We start from the raw sequence: 20,983 nt of genomic DNA on the forward strand, positions 1-20,983 counted from the left end.
ATATGTGCAAAGTTGAAGTTTGAGATACTCATTTTAAGCTGCCTTTATAGTTGGTCAGTGGAGTCATACAGGCAACTCTATGAGTAATTTCTCTAGCCTGTTTTACATGTCTACATTTGGTACCTGTTTCTGTACATTGAGTATAAAGGGGGGTGGGCTACAGTGGAGTAGATACAGTTGGGCTCTAATTATTATGTTACTGAGAAAGGATAGATGAGCTGTGCTGCAAAATGTGGTAGTATTTCAGTGATGCTGTAAGCCAGAAGTTAACTGAATAGAAGGTAACGTGGTGGAGTTGGAGAAGGTGTAACATACTGTAGTATAAAGACACCGGCTGTACGTCAGAAGACTTAGATTCTATTTTTGATGCTTTGCCATTCAGTTGCTCTGTCATTTTGGACAGACACTTTATTTGCATTTGCTATTGCTTTCTCATCAATAAAATTAAGACTGTGGTACATGTTCTTTTCAAATTGTTTTGAGTGTTGTGTTAATTCTCTAGCAAATAGTTTTTGGTATAGTTGACTAGCAATATTTCTGAACAGTAAAGGGAAACTGGGTACTAAAAACCCTGAAATATGATTGAGAATTAAAATATCTTTTTTTTCTTTTTTTCTTTCTTTCTTTAGAGCTCCATCAGATGAACAGGTCTTGCAACATGACAAGAAAATGGGCTAATTGAAGGTTTTCCTTTATTTAGAAAAATAACCAAAATGTATAGACCAGGGGAAACGGTCAAACGTCGACTCAACATGCATGCTCCTCCTCGGATAAGAAGTGTGGAAGTTGCTAGAGGAAGAGCAGGTTATGGGTTTACCCTTTCCGGACAAGCTCCTTGTGTTCTTAGTTGTGTTATGAAAGGAAGCCCTGCAGATTATGTTGGACTTAAAGCAGGAGATCAGATATTTGCAGTTAATGAAATCAATGTGAAAAAAGCCTCTCATGAAGATGTAGTGAAACTTATAGGAAAATGTTCTGGAGTCCTGCACATGGTTATTGCTGAAGGGATGAGTCACATAGATTCATGTTCAAGTGATGAAGAAGTTGGTTTTTATGATGGGAAGGGGTGGCTGAAACCCAAACCTGACTCTAAAGCTCTGGGTATAAATAGAGCAGAGAAAGTTGTTGAAGAAATGCAGTCTGGTGGCATTTTCAACATGATCTTTGAAAATCCTACTCTTTCTGCTGGTAACTCGGATAATTCTGGACCAAAGCAAAGATCGTTTTCGGCTTCTGCTGCTATCAAATTTGATGCTCGCCATGAAAGTGTAAGCAATCCAAACCTACTGTCAAAGGCAGAAATATCCAAAGCCCTGAATGATGATTCAGTTTTTAGAATCGGACTGGAGAGCGCAGAAGATTTTGGATTAGATGCAAGCATTTTAAACGTTGCCATGATTGTAGGTTACCTAGGCTCAATTGAACTTCCTTCAACAACCTTGAATTTGGAAAATGAGAGTTTGCAGGCTATTCGTGGGTGCATGAGACGTCTGCGGGCAGAACAAAAAATCCATTCACTGGTGATGATGAAAATAATGCATGACTGTATTCAGCTCTGCAGTGACAAATCAGGTATTCTGGCAGAATACCCTGCAGAGAAACTAGCGTTCAGTGCTGTTTGCCCAGATGATAGAAGGTTCTTTGGACTAGTTACGATGCAGACAAATGATGATGCAAGCTTGGCTCAGGAAGATGAAGGGGTGCTGAGGACATCTTGTCATGTTTTTATGGTGGATCCCGAATTATTTCATCATAAAATTCACCAGGGCATAGCGAGACGTTTTGGACTGGAATGTACAGCAGATCCAGACACAAATGGCTGTCTGGAGTTTCCAACATCATCTCTACCTGTTCTTCAGTTTATTTCTGTCCTGTACAGGGATATGGGGGAATTGATTGAGGGAATGCGTGCGAGGGCTTTTCTTGATGGTGATGCAGATGCTCATCAAAACAATAGCACAAGCAGCAACAGTGATAGTGGAATTGGAAATTTTAACCAAGAAGAAAAGAATAACAGAGTTCTGGTGGTTGATTTAGGAAGCAATCTGAGTAAGCACATTCCTAACAGCATGTGGGAAAATCCGGTAGGAAGGGGACAAAATCAGCCTGCTTCCCATTGGAATGGCTTCTGTCATGAACAAGAAGGAAACATTCCGTTAGAAGTAATGCAGAATGATAAGTCCCAAAATGTAAGCAAACACTTAAGTCCTTCTGCTCGTATTGAAGTTCCACTGGTTTCCTCCCGAAATTCAGTACCCCCATCAAAGAAAAACACTGCTGGCATGGGCAATCAAAGGTGGTTGCCTGTGCACGTTTTACAGGAATGGCAGCATGGGAATGCAAGTGACCAGGAGTCATACACTGATTCTACGGATGGCTGGTCGAGTGTTAACTGTGGAACTCTTCCCCCGCCAATGAGTAAGATTCCAGCTGACAGATACAGAGTCGATGGCAGCTTTGGTCAGCCACAGTTAAAATCTCATAAAAATGAATGGTCTAAGAAGATGTTTTGCATACAGAACAAATTTGGCCCTCCGCACAGCATTCGGAAGTCTAAAGAAGATAAAAAGGTAAGAAGAATATGTTGATACTGATTCCGAAAACCAAACAAACCCCAAACCCAACATTCTATGATATTTTTACACTGTGATATTTGCATACTAAAATTGAAACATGTATTATGTCATAAAGTTTCAGATGAAGAAAGTAATACGGTTCTCTCTCCTTTGCGGGGGCTTTGTATATTCCTGTTTAATTGAGTGCAGCTCTGGAACTGTACCGCTGGAAGTGTTGTCTGTTAGAGCTTTCTCACATTTCTTCTTGTCTCTTCATTGTTTCCAAATGTTGCAGTGGCATTGCAATAAAAGGAGACATGACATTCTAGTAACTTCAGTTCCTTCTGACCTCCAGCAGCAAAAAAATGGAAACAGTCTGGATCTTCAGCCTGGTTCATTTTTATAGAAGGCTGGCTTGCAAATGTTATTATTTTAATGATACCTATTTTTATAGAGATGTACTCTAATTATTAGTCAAAAACTCGTGTTATACACTTTTAACTTTAACTGAATAAGACAATTCTATAATAAAACTTAACTCCAGCAAACCTCTCAATACCTCTCTATCAAAGGATAGTCGTTAGTGATGGTTATAGTGTTCAGTATTAGGCTGCAAATCTAACATTCTGCCAGTAAGCTGTAATTAAAATTTTCTTCCAAATTAATTAATTCCAAATTAATTCCAAATTACTGCTTTATCTACTTGTTTTGTCTACTGTTAGGCTTCTATAAACCAAATAGAGAAGATATATAAAAAATAAAGTATGGGAGGAGAATCCAACATAATGACATACTGTTCCCTTTGTCACATACATAGTTTGCTGCTGATGGAACTAATCTCATGGGAGTCTGTTGTTGATAACTGGGATTCTAGTGAAGTGTAGGTCACTGGTCCTACACTAAAAGAGGTAGTAGCAGTGTTGTATCTGAAATGTGTGCTGACTCCAGGGAGAGACAGAACCTTATACTCCAAATTAGTCTTCAAGAAGCGTTGTCCTTCCATGTGGAAGTATTGCTTATATGATTGAAGCGTCCATTGTGCTATCCATACCTGGTTTTGAAATGTTGTTTGTTCACCTGATTAAAAATATCGAACTGCTGCTCAGGTGGATGAGAGCAGAGATTCATTAGTTGTTTCATACTGTAATAAACTCTTCGCATTGGTGTGACACTCAGGCATTTTTTGCGTATTAGAATGCGGAACTTTAGAACGTTTTGGTTTTGGTGTGGAAGGAGAAATTATTTTTCATTGCTTTTCTTGAACTGCGAAGCCAACAGTTCTCACATATGTTCTTTTGTATGCTTTTTGTGCTGAAATACACTGGTGTATTTTTAAGATGAAGTGACTGCTACAGGCAGCAATGTTTTCCAGACCCACAATAATGTATTATATTTCAAGTGATCTTAAATACAAGTTGATTAACACTTCAGAAACCAAATAGAAGTAATCCAAGCAGAAACTCTTAATGTGTAAACATTGGCCATGCAAAACACATAACAATCAATTCTGTCTGCTACCCTGATGAATACATGCTTCATGATCTCTTTGCTGATGGACCAAGGAGAAAGCCACCCGGTGCAGATGCATTATGGATGTTGCTCCCAGGTGTTCTTTGGGAACTGAACCAGCTGCCTGGGACGCTGTTGAAATTCTTTCAGGATCTGCAACAAGTTTGTGTCTGCAGTGTTGTCCATGATTTTAATATGGATTGGATTCTTTTATTTTCCCCAGAGATTTAAAATTACAAAAATAGTTTCTGAAATGTTTGAGACATTTATTTCATGGAAATCAAGAACATACTAATGAAAATCCCATAGAAAATTGTACACTTAAAGATGTCCTATATCTGGGTAAACAATAATAACATTTTACCTATTGTATCACTCAGAATGCCAGAATATATATATATGCTAAATAGCTCAGTTAATCTTCCCTTTTAAGTCTATTTCCTATTAAAATAGGCTTTATATACTTTGATTAATAACAAATTTGTTTGCGAGACACATTTAAAATGTTCCTACATGACTTTAGCTTTTCGTCCTCTCATTAAGGCTGCAGGAACCTCTTTTTGCATTTAAATTTTTTTTTTCAGTATTATTGAAGGCTGTTGAAATTGATGAGAAAAGCTCATGAAAGTCTTGAAACAATTTGCAAGCATGAGTTGCAAGCACTTAGCACTATTCAGAGTAATTCACACAGATGAAGTAGTACTATGTTCTCATCTTAAATCTTTAATGAAAATGGTCAGGGGATGTTATTATTGGTGAATGTACCTTTGTACTTCTTTAGGTACTGCAGAAATAGAGAAAATCTGTGCTTTTCCATATTAGAGCACTAATACACTTTCGTTAGAGAATGGTATTCAAAAATCCAGACTTTCTTTTTGCTTTAAAGAGAAGAGGTAAGATTGTCTATTGCAAGACATCATTCAGATGGACTAGATGCTGTATTCTATAAAACTATACATCCTCAGCTTCCCTTTTAAGTGGTAAGGACTGATTTTACACAGCACACTCAGACACATTCCAGTTATGGAATAAAGTACATAAAGTGGCCACATGTGATTACATTCATATTTTTACAACCTAGTGGCTGAGTCTAATGCTTCATTTGGCAGAGCAGTCCTCAAATTGCTTTTTAATTAAGGTGGGGTTTTTTTGTCTTTTACATTAATACTGAAGGGTAATATATCCTACAAGTGGGAATGTGCAGAAACCACTAGAGGGAGGAAAGGTTACTAAAGCTACAATTTTTTTTTGTGATGGACTCTGCACATCCGTATCATGTATTGTCTTCTTTGGAGCTTTCATTACACCCTGGGGAGAGAGCATGAGTTCCTGGATGCAGTTCAGATCTAGCAGAACTGCTGTGCAGCTAAACAGTGATGATCACAACATGTAATTCGGGAAAATACGCTGTACTGTACAGTGCTAGTGGGGAGTAAGAGGGACATAAACACTTTCCTGATTTTATAGCTGCACTGATAAAACATTTGTGAATTGGACAGAATGCAAGAGCAGATGTGAGAAAGTGTGAGTGAACATAGCTGTTTAAAATGGCACTTTCAGAACTGGACCTTGGAAGTGTTTCTTGTGGGTAGGAATAGGTATGGTGTTCCAGACTTTGGGTTACAAAGAACTAAACATGTTTTCTGAGCTTTGTTTCACAACTGCTGTAGTGAATTTATTTGTTTATCTATTTAATTAATCTTTGCTTTTAACATTATTGTTGTGTATGGGAAGAGGAGAACTACATCAGGGAAATTTTGGGTCTGTTACCCTTCTTCTGACTGAGATTTACTGGGAGGTGTCTCTGGCCCTGTGCACCTCTAAAATGATTTCCTGTGCTGAACTTCACATTTCACATATATCTTTAAAGTTTCATGTGAGCAGTTTTCCACTGAAGCATCTTATGAGACTGTCTGGGAGATCTCCTTGACTTCTATAGGCCCCAGACTAAAACAAGTAGTGGGTGGTGAGGTGGCTTGCAGACTCAGAATGACTCAGGAAGCAGAATTGCTGTAAGACTGATACTGGTAGGGGTATGTGGTCTCATAAGGTCTAGGAGACTAGCAGATGAAGAGTCTGATTATGGTTTCTGTGGGAATGGAATAATTCCTGCTTTTTTGTTTGTTATTCCTTTTGTACTCTACTAACTTTGCTGTTGCACTACTACTTCCACCTTCTTCAGCATTCCACTAAGTTCCAGACACTTACCTACTCACCCTTTTGCATGATTTTGGGTTACACAAAAGAAAAGCACCATAAGCAATATGAAAACATCAGGGGATGTTAGGATTGGCAAGGGACTTGAGAAGTTGTTGAACAGGGAAGCATTCCTTTCCCTCTAGACTAAATTAATATAATACATTTGATTTTGTTCAGCTCTCACTCTGCTTTCGGGATAGCGCCTGGCCAAAAATGTGTCTACCCATTACTGTTTTAAATTAAGTTTTACTGAGAAAATACTCCTTTTTCCAATAGAAAGCCTTTGTAACAGTCAGTTTAGTCTTTGAGTTTTCTCTTCACGAGGACAGAATTTTAGGCATTGACCTCTCACCATTCTTTCTTCTTTTTGAAAGAAAGTCTGTTTTAATATTGTGGAGGCAAGCGTAACATTTAAGATCACAAGAAGTTTTACAACCTGATCTTAATAAACAGTATTTGGGTACTAGGATTATTTCAAATTAATAAATTTATTATAAAGTAATTAAAAAGCTGTTTAAAATTTTGGGTATTGATTTTTAGAAACCCTTTTCTGCTTCATATTTGTTGTAAGACTTCTATCCTGATGACATTATTGTTTGTGCTTGTGAAGACTACGAATTTGTAGATCTATTTGTAGATCTTAGAGGAATAAAAAAATAGATAATCTTATTGTGTGAGACTCACTGGGGAATGGTATTGCAAATATTTTTTTTGTTTGGTTGGCTTTTTCAAACAAAAAGCTTATTCTTTGTAATCTTCATGACTTAAGCTACTGAAAGAAGAGAGAGCAGCTAGGTAAGCAGTACTGCGGGGTTCACTACTGCATCTTTCATTGCTAACATATTTTTTAGGTTACTAAGATTATTACTCTGTTTTGATCAGAAGTTTAACTGTAACTACTTCAGAGTTGTCTTTGTTTCCAAAGCAAGTATTACTTGAAAAAATACACCGTTCAAGTTAAAAATGGAATAGGTTCTTTTTGTGAAAATTTGTAATTTGCTTCAAATCCAAGAATTGCAGTTTTTAATGTTGGTAACTGGATGGTGAACCAACTGAAGGCAGATATTTTAGATGCAAAGACAATGTTGGCAAAGCTGTGTTGTTCCCATATTTGTTTTTTGTTTTATAATTACATGTTTTTTTCCCTTTCCTCTACAATTCTGTTTGCTCACTAGCTTAAATTGTTCCACCCCAGCTGTTTATAAAGCAGAATTAATGGCAGCTGGATTGCTATTCTTACACAGTACAATCTAATGTTAACCTTTGGAATTATAGGCTTTGATCTGATTTGAGATGTACGTATATACCTTAAAGAGAACTCAGCTGAAATCCCAGACACCAAGCTAGATCTGAGAATGTGCTAATGTGAATTAATATGCAAAGAGGCATTTACATGAAATAGGTCCTCTGATAGATTTTGCTGGAAGAAAATGAAAAGCAATTAAATATTTAGTAATTTCATACAGCCTTTGCATATGTATTGTAATCTTCTAAAATAATGATTTAAAAAAATCATTAGTTCTAGGATTTTTAGAAACTTATAAAAAGCCGAAATAAGGCTGTGTGCTTTTCTGTGGAAAAAAAATTGGATAACATCTGTTCAGTAAATGTCTGCAGAGCAATACTGACTTTGTGAAGTTTTCTCATTTCAGATTTATGTGCTAGAGATTTAACTTTTTCATTACATCTGACTTTAAATGTTTTCTAGATCAAGTGTAGATTTGGACTCCAATTAACATCATGACAATTAAGGGGAGATGCAGGCATCTAAGTATTTCTGAGGTAATTTTGAGTTACAAAGTCACAGCAAGTAGCATCTTGAAAACCAAAGAGAATCAATGAAGAAAATAGTGTGGAGAAAAATAATTAGCACAGAATGACTTGAAATAATGAAAAATGTCTTCAAGTTTTAAATGTAGAAGCTTTGAGATAAGAGATTATAAAATTACTGAGTGTTCAGTTGTACGTAGATAGACCTTAGTTCCTTGCAGTTGAGAAGATTTAGAGAAGAAAAGGAGCCATAAAATACCAGTTCTTTGCTGGAGAGGAAATAGATCAGTATCCTGGGCTGCATCAGAAGAAGCGTGACCAGCAGGTCAAGGGAGGTGATCCTGCCCCTCTCCTCTGCTCTCGTGAGACCTCACTTGGAGTATTGTGTACAGCTCTGGTGTCCTCAACATAAAAAGGACATGGAGCTGTTGGAGCAAGTCCAGAGGAGGGCCATGAGGATGATCAGGGGCTGAAGCACCTCCCGTATGAAGATAGGCTGAGAAAGTTGGGGCTGTTCAGCCTGGAGAAGAGAAGACTGCGTGGAGACCTCATAGCAGCCTTCCAGTATCTGAAGGGGGCCTACAAGGATGCTGGGGAGGGACTCTTCATGAGGGACTGTAGTGATAGGACAAGGGGTAATGGGTTTAAACTTAAACAGGGGAAGTTTAGATTAGATATAAGGAAGCAGTTCTTCACAGTGAGGGTGGTGAGGCACTGGAATGGGTTGCCCAAGGAAGTTGTGAATGCTCCAAACCTGGTGGTGTTCAAGGCCAGGTTGGACAGAGTCTTATCTTAAGGTCCCTTCCAACCCTAACTGTTCTATGATTCTATGATTCTATGGTGTAAAGGTGTATGGAATATAATTCGAAATTGCTAAAACTTACCTGAAACAGAAACATGGTAAAACAAAGCCTCATGACAATGTTTGTCATGAGAAACAGCAAACAATCTAATTCTTTATTTTCTTAGTCATTTTGGTTTGGTTTAAACCTTAACCACCAACCGCTTACTTTCCAAGCAGAGGTCAACTTACTCTCCCCCTATATAAAAGCTTTTTCATTATTGTAATATTCTTCAGTTGGTTGTACTGCGTTACTTTTGAGGAGGGTTGACCAGAACTATAAGCAGTTTTTTAAATGTGTAAGCAAGCAGTGTATTCATAAAGCTTATTTCTTGATTTCTTTTGCTTTTATGATGATTATTCATTTGTCTTCTTGTTTGCAACTGATTATTGGGTCATACTGACTTAATGTTCCTAGATAATGCCAGCCTAATGTTCAGGATGATTTGGAACCAAATGTAATGTTTGTACTTGTAATTTTCTCCGTGTTCTTCCCTAGTGTACTCAGGTCTTTCTGTTCCTCTGCAATTTCCAACCAATAGGCTTCCAACTCATGAAAGATACTGTTACCTAGTTATACTGGGAAAATGATCTTACTATTCCATCTGCATTAATACCATTAACATGTGTTTTCTTGTTTGAAAAGGGAATAAGATAGTACTGAAATGTAGGTGGTCAGTGTTTCGTGCCTGCTATACTTAGTACATGAGACAAGCAATAATTTAATGTAGTTGGATGTTCAGTGTGGCAGAACAGCCTCTTTTCTATGTCTTCCCAGGGTGCGTAAAGATCTTACATGAAATTGTACATCATTCTTGGTGATACTATGAGCCAAAATACCTCTGTAATGGTTATAATGCAGTGAAATGTGTCATTATCATCTGATTAATAAAGAGGTATTCTTAAAAGTGATCAAATCTATTGACCGGTAATAGTGAATAATAACATTTGAATCCCTTGTCATAATGGTGCCAAAAAAACCCCCCAACCCCAAAACATTATAAATATGTATAATGATCAAATAATCATTAAATTGTTCAGCCTGGAGAAGAGAAGGCTCCAGGGAGATCTCAGAGCAGCCTCCCAGTACCTGAAGGGGCCTACAAGAAATCTGGAGAGGGACTTCTACAAGGGCATGGAGCCATAGAACAAGGGGGAATGGCCTTAAGCTGAAAGAGGGGAGATTTAGATCAGGTATCAGGAAAAAATTCTCCCCTGTGAGGGTGCTGAGGCGCTGGCACAGGGTGCCCAGAGAAGCTGTGGCTGCCTCATCCCTGGCAGCGGTCAAGGCCCAGTTGGATGGGCTTTTGAGTAGCCTGGTCTAGTGGAAGGTGTCCCTGCCCATGGTAGGGGGATGGGAACCACATGGTCTTCAAGGTCTCTTCCAACCCAACCTATTCTATGATTCTATGATTTAGGAATTGCAGTGTAATTTAAGCCTGTGGAAAAGCTGTCAGTAAAGTTTGCATGATGTTAGAGCTTTTTTAATTAACTCTCTTTCACCTGATCCAGTTTTGTGAGGCTATGTTGATCCATGGTGACGGCAGCAGTGCAGGGCAGCCTGGAGGGTGTTACTTCATTCTTTTTTGATCCTAGCATATGGAGCCCTCTCTATCATGCCTACTTATACCCTAGGACTTACTGCTTCTGTTCCTGTGTGGTCCAGGGGATGGGACCACAGCAAGCTCTTTTCCCATTTCCCTCATGGTTTTTTTTATCATTTTCAGGGTATGAGAGGCCCTAACCCAACATATGCTGCGTTTCAGTCCATCCTATTCTCAGGCCCGTAGACCCTTGTGGTACAAGTCCTGCAAGTCTGCACTGTCAGTTTTTGGGTGGAGGAGCATGTGATGCTGGCTAATGGGATGAGGGGCAAAGGGAGGTCATGGCCTGCAGTCTTGCCTGCTCTCACTACCATAGTGGGGCAGTCACTTAGCTGCCAGGGCTGGTAATTGGGAGAACAGGCGCTTACAGATGATAGGGAACACCAGAGGAAGACTAAGCCAAATGGTCCAGAGCAGGATTTAAGACTAATATTCATGACAGAATAATGTTTGTATCAACTACTTTGTTGCAAGACTTGCAGTACTTTTTTAGGTTCTGTGCACTGGCTATATTGGCGTTACTGTGGCATCCCTGTTCCCCATCCCTTTTCAGAAGGGTCTAAATTAGGAACTTCCCTTTCTGAAGTCATAAACCTGCATTTTTTGCTAAAGATGAACTGCTGCTCCAGACTGACCCTTGTGATATTTAATATCCAAGAGTAAATTTGGCATGTTTTGAATAGCCGCAGAAGTTTCAAATTAAATGATCTGTGTGTCTGAGTTCTGAACTGTTTGGTGCTTTACCATACAAAGTCATAGACTCTAAACCTAAAAACAGTAAGAGTTTTTAAAAGCTTCAATAGCTGGAAATAAAAGTAGGAAAAATTATAATTTGATGATTTTGCAGTTAGCATGATTAAGCTCTGTGACACACAGAATGTAGAAAATTCTGTATTAGTTGAGCTTCTTAAACTGAGGCCTTTTAAATGGTGTTGTTCCTTACCTTTTTTTTCCAGTAACATCTGTTAATATAAACACCTTCCTTTGGTTATATGTGTTTAAAGAAAATCAGAAATCAGTACTCGAAGTGACACTTTTTGTACAGACACTCATAGACAGTGTTTTTGTTAAAAGAATCTATTTTCTTTGACATTTTAGTATAGGGAGATGCTTACCTGGGGAACTGACTCTTCAGAGCAGGATGGCCAGTTGCTGTCTGAGTAGTGATGGTTGATTCCCTTTTAAGCGTGGTTTAGCTGGGTTGTATAACACCCCCTGAACTGTTCTGGTGAATTTTTAGAATCCAGCTGGCAAGTGCTCCTATGAGACCGTTCTGACAAGTGCTCGGTGCTTTTGTATTCTCTTAAACAGTCAGGACAAAGAGTAATACACTTGTTCTACCCGAAGAGGAGGAGAAAACAATTTCTATCAAAATTACTAGATACCAGTCACTATATTTTTTGGTTTAGAGCTCTTGCCACTTTGTTCATGTCATTCAATTACTTTTTTATTTCTTTTTTCCACAAACATTTTAAAAAAATTATTTCACTCGTGCCTGTGAATCTTGCGAGATTAGCTTTCATTGTGAAACAGTTGTGAAAGCATTTGAAAGCATCCTTCTGTAAATGCAGGTGATCAGGCTTGTTAATGTTTTTCTTACTCTTTAGATTAGTCCCCCCTCTTTGTATATTTTATCTTACCCTCTTCCTGCTTTTCCAAACAGCAGCCAAAATCTCTGTCCCATAAGATTCAGCCCCTTTAGTTTCTTCTCAAGGTCACAAACTGTAATGTGTTTTCCATGAAGAGATTAAATTTGTTAGATGTTGGAAAGCTGGCCTAAGCCTCACAGTTTTTCTTTCTTCTTTTTTTTTCCCCCTGTTCTTGATTCTTGCTGGCTGCAATGCCAGCTCCCTGCATTTTGTCGTTGTCAAGGATGTTTGAACACCTAGCAAAAATCTCCTGCTCCTTTAGCCTCTTGTAATCCCAGAGCTGCCAGTATCTTCTCCTTGCTACCTCCATCCTGCTCCTACAGCTTTAAAACAGAGGAGAGGAATCTCATTGTTTTATTAGTTATATCCAGGTATTTGAATGAGAGGACATTATGTGTTTAATTGTAGAGAAACACAAAGACTATGTAGTGCTAAATGGAAATTTTAGGTTATTACGTATGACAGTTTGTTAAAAAGTTGTAATTCCTGATAAGCGCATTTGCTAGAATATGTAAGAGCATGATACAGCTTATAGTTGGGAATTTCTTCAAGCTAGTTAAAGATGTTTTCTATAGGTGTTTGGTTTCTTTGGATTCTGAATAATTGATAAGGTTTCATCAGCTCGCTTCTGTGCACTCAAGCTCCAGGTTAGAGTATCGTGTTGAGTATCATAGTTTCACATTGCATTTCTTTGGATGCTGGAGAGGGACTCTTCATCAGGGACTGTAGTGAATAGGACAATGGGTGATGGATTTAAACTTAAACAGGGGAAGTTCAGGTTAGATATAAGGAAGGAGTTCTTTACAGTGAGGGTGCTGAGGCACTGGAATGGGTTGCCCAAAGAAGTGGTAAATGCTCCATCCCTGGCAGTGTTCAAGGCCAGGTTGGACAGAGCCTTGGGCAACATGGTCTAGTGTGAGGTGTCCCTGCCCATGGCAGGGGGTTGGAACTAGATGATCTTAAGGTCCTTTCCAGCCCAAACCATTCTATGATTCTTTGGTAGTACCAACTTAAAGAGTTCTGTCATGCTCAGGCTGGAGTTGGCAGGGAGCAGCACCAGTTGTGTTGGCATGATTGTCTGTGGATCTGTGCAACAAACAGGATTATTTTGGTTTGTAAACTATAGTTTATTGTTAGTAGAGGTGAGGGGGGAGCCTGCTGCAATTTGGGAGCTGCAAGAGTGGTCAGAGATACACGCAAAGAGCTTGCACAGATGCTCAAAATAATATTATGTGGAACTACTGCCTAACCTGTTTATCAGTTATAATTACTTCTAAGACCCCATCCTTTTTCCTCTGTCTTTAAAGAACTGGATTTGTGCAAGTCACCTTGTACTGGAACATTTTTTTCTTTCTGTCCCACTGTTTGCAGTCTAAGATGTGCTTCTTCACTCCCTCTGTCTTGCTAATACATGAAGTACAACGTTTTCCACTTTCTCATTTGAACTTTTCGTGTAAACCTTTCTTGTTACCAGACATAAATTGTTCTCACTTGGGCGCATTTACAAACTGCTGCTATATCAGTCCCCCTCTGGGTACTTTTGTTTTCAAATGCTTTTCTCGTCAAGTAGATTAGGAAGTAGCTCATCTACAAGGCCAACTAAGCAGGTTAAAAATTAAATAAAAATAATTAAAAATATGTATTTGAATGTAAAGACTATAGTTTGGTCTGTGATTGATGGTTATTTCAGGGGAATGTATTTGCACTTGCCATATCCTGTTAGCCTAAGGAAAAGGGGTGATATAGTCACATGTTAAAATAAAATTAGGCAGACCCATTAATTGTCCTGCTTTGTCTCTTATGATTTATACATCTAACTGGTATTACAGTCCATGCTAGCTCATAATTTTTACTTTGTTAAAAGAATAGAAAGAGGAATGTTGTTTTTTAGAGCGTCAGTGTGTTAATGCCTTTAATCCTTTGTTGTTTTTCCTCTCCGTCTGCCAAATCATAACAGGATAAAGGCTTTTAGAGATATGCTCTTTTGTACTTTCACCATAATAGTACTAGCAGGGTTGTAAGTATCAGTATTACAAAATTCAGAGCATGTATTGCTGTAGTACATGCTTTTGACTAATCAACTTGTTTTTACAAATTTGTGCTTTTCTGTTCGTTTCTGGATTCTTAAAATGAAAACACTTAGTGAAAAATCAGATGGACTTCAGTTTCTAATTCAGGTCTGTGAAAGGACTTCCTAGATTTTCTTGAATGTATAGATGTTTTTAGAGTTTTATTTTATAGATTCAGCAGCACAGTTTTTCCAGAATAGAATCTTAAAGATATGATAGTAAGTAGTTCTAGAGTTTACAGGCAATCTGTGTTTAAAAACCCCACAGCCCAATGTTGATAGCAAATTTCAGTGTTTTAGTTTGACAGCTAACAATGAACAGAACAGCATTTTGTTGGTCCTGTAGTGCTGTGTTTTGAAATTTTTTTAGGTTCATTTAATGTTTTTTAGTATCTGTTTAATAGTGTAATAAAGGCTTTTAAAAGTATGGGGTTTTATAGCTAATAGACTGCAAAATTTACATTAATATTAGTTGTTGCAGTAGCAATCTCTTTGCTCCAATACTGTGGATTTCTTTAGCCATGCTGATTAGTACATTACAGTTGCAATGGCTGTCTTGGAAGCTTTTATTTCCAGCTCTTCAGAGTCGCATGGAAACCATTTCCCAAAATGATGCTGTTACTTGCTTAAGTTACATGATTCTTTATTTGTGTGTATGCAAGGCAATTTTTCAGATCGATCTGCAGAAGGTTTGCCTTCATAGTCTGAATGTCTGCAAGAGAGTCAAGAAAAGATGAAAAGGGAAACTTCTCAGCATCATTACCAGGAAATTAAATACTTTGTGAACTGCAGTCTTTTCCTCCTTCTTCTTTTCTTTTTTAGCAATGTCTTCCTTAATTTCCTAGATTATTAATTTGATTCTTCAGAGCAAGAAAGAGATCTTTGCCAGCTGAAAACTTTTTCCTAATTGCAATTGTTATCCAAATGGTTTGGGGAAATGGTTAGCTCCGTGAATTTTGATATTTTGTAATTGTTTCTTAAGCAATGTTTTATTCTTAAGGTCTCTTTTACCCTGCTCTTATCTTTATCTTTATTACAGTACTCAGCAGTGAGTTTTGTATAAGGATGTCAGAAACTGTAAATAAAGACTTTGATTGGATGCTAATTTACTATTCTTTTTCTATTACCACACAATTTTCAAGTATTTTTGTCCACTCTTTCTCTTTGTTTTGTTTCTGACCACAAATAGGTAAGCAGTGTTTGCTTCTGAAATGGGGCATCTGGTGATAATTAATCTTATCTAGAATCTGCTTCTCAGTGGAATCTAATTAGATTTGTCTTCAGGCAGTTTGTTCCTCTTCCTTCAATTTGTAATGTTACTGTTTCAAGATTTTTTTGAATGTGTGTTCTCTAGTTGTATGTTTTAATCTTCCAGAATTGTATACAGCAATCTCCACTATTCAAACATATGCTGGATGGTTTGTATTCTTTTTGAGCTGAATGAGAAAGAAAAGTGAAAGCGTATTTGTTTTTCAAAATAGATATGACTACTATTGATAGTGTTTTGCCTTTGTTTCCTTTCACCATTTTCCTTTTATGAAAGATTAAGTCCTCTAAGGGATGCATCTTATTTTGAGAAATACATGAAAGACCGTCAAGCCAGTAATAGTTACACCAGTTCATTAGTTTCAAAATGCCAGGTGTACTCGCACTAATGATGCCATTAATTTCACTGATCTTAGAATTTGATGAGCTGTTTGCACTCTGATAGGTTTTTTTTGCTAATTCACAGATTAAAAACTTAAAAAATGCAAAACTAGTGTGGTCATACTTGACTAGTGAAACCTAGTGGGCGTACACATACATTAATGCTGTTTTAGCAGGAATATACCATACAGGAGGAGCCATGGTGGTGTTTTGGTGTGTTATGCAGTAATAGTAATGGATACTTCTGAATTTAGTCGGGTTAATGTGGAGTTCACTGCTGGACACAGATTACTGCATTAGGTATCAGCTTTCAGTTCAGACAGGAAAGACTGCTGTAACTCTAAGGTATGAGCAAGTGTGAACCACGTCAGTGGTACCTGCCTGGATGAACTTTTAAAAGTTGCTCAAAAACCCAGGAACTGTCCTCATTCCTGTGGGTGCTATCTGTGAACATTCAGAGAGAACATCTTTCCTGGCCGCACATCTAGTTGATGATTTTAGCTGAAGCCATCTTTACTTGTTTATACTGTACTTTTAAAATATTTTCTTAAAAACCTTAGAAGCTAATCTCCAGTTGCCAGATTCTGAGTTTTCCTTAGAACCTGCCCAATTTTCTTCTCAACCAATTAAAAAAACCCTTAGTAAATTGAAAATTGGGATGGAAGGAGATTTCATATAAAAATGTAGCACTTTTAATACTGAATGAAGAAGTTGGAGTCTCAGCCTGTTGCAGTGCTGAACCCTGCTACATACTTTGGATCCAGATTCCTGTATGCTGTGTTATGTCTTGACATTTCTGAGAGCTTGTAAACAGAATGTGTTGTGAATACTGGTGGCAGTCAGAGCCCTGTTGCTAAAGAATAGTGTTTACTCAGTGGGAATAAGCAAACAGGCAGATACCTTCTGCTGGATCCCTTTTTTTAAATTGCAGTAAGAAGGCTGTATAATATTTTCAATGCTCTTCTCTACTCACCACTGGCATGAGGTTAAAAGAATATGAAATTTATGATTGATTGGTTAATGTGATATATATAGACTTTCAAATAAGTGATCAAAGGGATACCAAAGTATTTCAGAATTGAAAGCACAGCAACCTTCCCAAAGGAAGAAATAAATACAAATATAAAATTTAATAAAATGCAAATATAAAATTTCATAAGCAGTTATAAAAGGACAAATACATATATTTTTAAGCTTACGGTGATGAAGAAAGATGCTCAAATGAAATAGAAGAAAATTCACTCTGCATTAAAAGCCTTTACTTTCTAGAGCAAAAAAGCATCAGAAGACAGAAAGGAGTTTTCTCCACATTGAAAGTTACAGTGAAAGGAATCCAGAATTTCAGGCACATAATCACAAGTTTTCATAATTCAGTGAGTTTATGTACATCTGCTTAGCACCACTCACTATGTGCCTACTCTTAGGTTTAAGCTTACACTTTGCCATTTGGCGTAAGCCAAATATGTACATGCTGAGCTGTCACAGCTTAACTGACATCTGGTGACTTTTTAAGGAGAAAGAGTATTATTATGGGGAAAAGAGAAAGCCATTAGACATAATTATTGCAGCACCAATTCTAGTCATGGAGCATCCAAGTGAAGTAGTTTCTTTCTTCAGGACAAAAGTTCCTGCATTTTGTACTGTGTGATTTAAAATGTTGGACTTCACACTAGCAAGCCTTTTTAAAAGACAAAAAAAATAGTGTAAGTAAGATTTTTAGAAGTGTGGAGAAAAATTCTAAGAGCAGCTGGGTGAGATGATCTCTAGGATGGTAATTTCCTACAGGAAGACACATATTTTGTCATTGTACATGGTTTCCAGTTAAGACAGTAAAGAGCTAGGATTGTCTTGCTTTTAATTAAGCCCTGTCTATTAATACTGACATGTAGCATATGTACACTTTAGCAACTGATGACTCATGTTTATACAGTAACTTAATGCTGAATATTTATGATATTTGACTTGAGACTGGAATAGTCAATACATGATTTTACAGGTGCATGGGAACTGACCAGCTTGTGTTGAAACTGTGGTCCGGTTACAGGTTTGCAAATCCATCTCCTTGGAATTCTGTACCTACCAATGCTTACAATTCAGGTGCTGTCACTATGATCAGCAATGTACTAAAGCTGAATAAGTAAAATAATAATACATATTGTCTGTTTTATTTAGGGTGCGAAATTTGGACATCCAATGGGATTAAATCAGGCTCCTCCCCCACGTTCTTCTGTTCGAAGATCATTTGGAAGATCTAAGCGATTTAGTATTACTCGTTCTCTGGATGACCTTGAGGTAAATAACTTACAGTTAACACTTAGAGTGAGTCTTAGAGAGGAACTTACAGTAGTTAATGCTGATCATTAATGAAAGAAAGTATTATCTATAGTGTAATAAAGTTACTAATCACCATATGACATTTAGGTGAGGGGAATACAGGTTTCATGTATCACCTGACTTTTTCAGTGTTTCTTTAATAGTTTACTTTGGTGCCAGCAGTGGCTGTTCTTTCTGTGGGGAATTTTGACAGCTGGCCATATAATGCAAAACAATACACTTTTGCCGATCAAAATGTTCATCATATCTTAGAAATCATGTCATGGTATCCTATGAAAGAATCATCATGTTCTTTTCTTCATTCAGCTGGTGATCATTGCATTGAGGACATTTTAGGGGGTTAAATTTGTTGCTGGACCAGGCTTTTCATAAAACTTCCTAAGAATGTTACTCACTGAGTCTGGAAAAGTTTTTAAAAATACTAAAATGTGTTTCTCCTCCTGGTATGTCAGCAGTTGATAAAAGAGAATTCTTAATCAGCTTGGTGTTGGTTATGGGATATTGGTCTCTGAGTGTAATACGATAAAGCTGTTTCACATAGAATCATAGAATCACAGAATGGTTTGGGTTGGAAAGGACCTTAAGGTCATCTAGTTCCAACCCCCCTGCCATGGGCAGGGACACCTCGCACTAAACTATGTTGGCCAAGGCTCTGTCCAGCCTGGCCTTGAACACCACCAGGTTTGGAGCATTCACAACTTCCTTGGGCAACCCATTCCAGTGCCTCACCACCCTCACTGTAAAGAACTTCCTCCTTTTATCTAATCTAAACTTCCCCTGTTTAAGTTTAAACCCATTACCCCTTGTCCTGCCACTACAAGTCCCTAACGAAGAGTTCCTCCCCAGCGTCCTTATAGGCCCCCTTCAGATACTGAAAGGCTGCTATGGGGTCTCCACGCAGCCTTCTCTTCTCCAGGCTGAACAGCCCCAACTTTCTCAGCCTGTCTTCATGCATCTGGTATAACATCAGCTGATGCCTGGGCCTTAGTGGCCAAATCTCATCAATTTTGTTGAAAACAAGGAATGCAAAGCTGTCTGAATTTAAAAAGCTGCTCTGCTAAGAGCCATCCACAACCATCTGTAAGAATATGGCTTCTTTATATCTTCTCTGGTGTGCTTCCTTGGGAAAACCTGACCTGCAGTGATGGAAGGTGAATGGAGGAATTTTACCCTTACCCCTTTGTTATGCTTATCTTGAAAGAAGGTTTGTGGTTGGGGAGAAACAAAAATATATGCAGAACTCTTGGCATAAGGACCATGTAATACATATTATACCTCTCTTCAGCATGGGAGGGAATGTGGCACAGTAAGTCCTTTACATGGGAAGGAGGTGTTTAAAAAGTGTTTGTGATGGGTGGAGGAAAGAAGGAGATATTCTGAGTTTCCTGCTGTGGGAAAATGTAGGAAGAATGGCATTTCACTGGCTCTGAACTAAAGCAAAGGGGAGCTCAGAGCACTGGATTTTTAGGGAACAGAATATATGGAAGGAGCTTCTGGCGTGCTTAGGGAATGCAGGTAGGAACTGTAATTACTTATGTCTTAGATCTTTTAGAGAAGGTTTTTCATTGTGGTCTATTTCTATCTTGTTGTCTGAAGCTTTTAAGTGTCTTGCTTTTTTTTTCTAGTCATAGAAAATACTTTTTAATTTCTTTGCACTCGTAACTTTAATACAGTAAGTGCATAACTTTAACAGAGCAAGATCCTCTGGATGAAGCTGTTTGGGACCTGTCTAGCTACATTTTCTTAATCAGAAAATGGTGATTCTTCCAAATTAAAAAAGGGTTGCTGCTATATATTACTAGTTTTGACAGAATTTCTGATCACAGTAGGAGAGAATCCTTTCAGAATATCTAACAGCCTAGTGCTAGTAGTTCATGTGCAATAGGAAAACCAGTTCACACCACATTCTTCCAGACTGAAATTTCGTACAGATTTATGTGCACATCTCGTATCTGAGAAAGTGTTTTAAACACCAAGGATATAAGTTAATTTCTGCTCTTGGAGCTGGTTTACATGTATAATTATTCATTAAAATAGAGACTTGATACTTTCCGTTAATTTCAGAGAGATGTTATAGTTACCTGCCTAAAAAGTCAATTTTTCTCCATTATGTCTTAGTTGGTATTCAGCAATATATATAAATTTGAGTAGCACCAACAGGAGGGAACTAGAGGCACGCTGTGTTACCAGTGTCCTAATTCTTAAAGCTGTTACTTTGGATGGGGAAACTTAATGTTCTAGGTCAGGATATGAATTGGACAAAGAAGCAATCTGTATTAAAATCTGTATTTGGATGATTGCCCTTACTACATGCAACTATTTGGGTGTGGACTGCTCTCTGTCAATTTGTTCTTTTGACTTAGAAGTCCCTTTTTTTCCCTCTTCATGCCACAAGAGGATGATATGTTAGCCACCAGGAGAAATACCTATCCAGAGAAGAACTTAAAAAACTCCATAAATCAAAGTAAAACACTTTTGAGGTGCTTTGATTTTGGTTCTAACTTTAACATTGCTACTGCAGCACTTTTCCCAAGTACTGTTATACTAAGTGTACTAGAACACAATGTTGTTAGTACATGTTTAGATTATTTCAGGCCATCTATTTAGAGTTGCTGGAAGAAGAAATAACAATACCAGGAAATTCTTAGAGACTCCACCTTTGGAATAATGATCATGAGTGTATTATATAGGCTACTTGTTTGCTTTTGTATTCTTCCCAGTTATCTTAGCAGAATGGATAAAATACTAACCCAAACGTGAACTTGGAAAATTAATATGCTTCTCTGAGCTTGTGGGTTTGATTCCTG

At 37.8% G+C, this 20,983-nt stretch overlaps 1 protein-coding gene across 1 annotated transcript; it reads left to right on the plus strand.

Moving 5' to 3' along the window:
• Window positions 1-713: 713 nt before the first annotated feature.
• LOC104412149 (regulator of G-protein signaling 12-like) lies at window positions 714-18,161 on the plus strand (the record flags this gene model as incomplete). The annotated part of the gene is made up of 2 exons (XM_010022805.1): window positions 714-2,570; window positions 18,015-18,161. Coding segments are annotated over exons 1-2 (2,004 nt in total), but the record flags the coding sequence as incomplete, so codon positions are not given.
• Window positions 18,162-20,983: the final 2,822 nt, after the last annotated feature.

Source organism: Nestor notabilis, unplaced genomic scaffold (assembly GCF_000696875.1).
Source record: "Nestor notabilis isolate BGI_N333 unplaced genomic scaffold, ASM69687v1 scaffold12250, whole genome shotgun sequence".
Lineage (NCBI taxonomy): Eukaryota > Metazoa > Chordata > Aves > Psittaciformes > Psittacidae > Nestor > Nestor notabilis.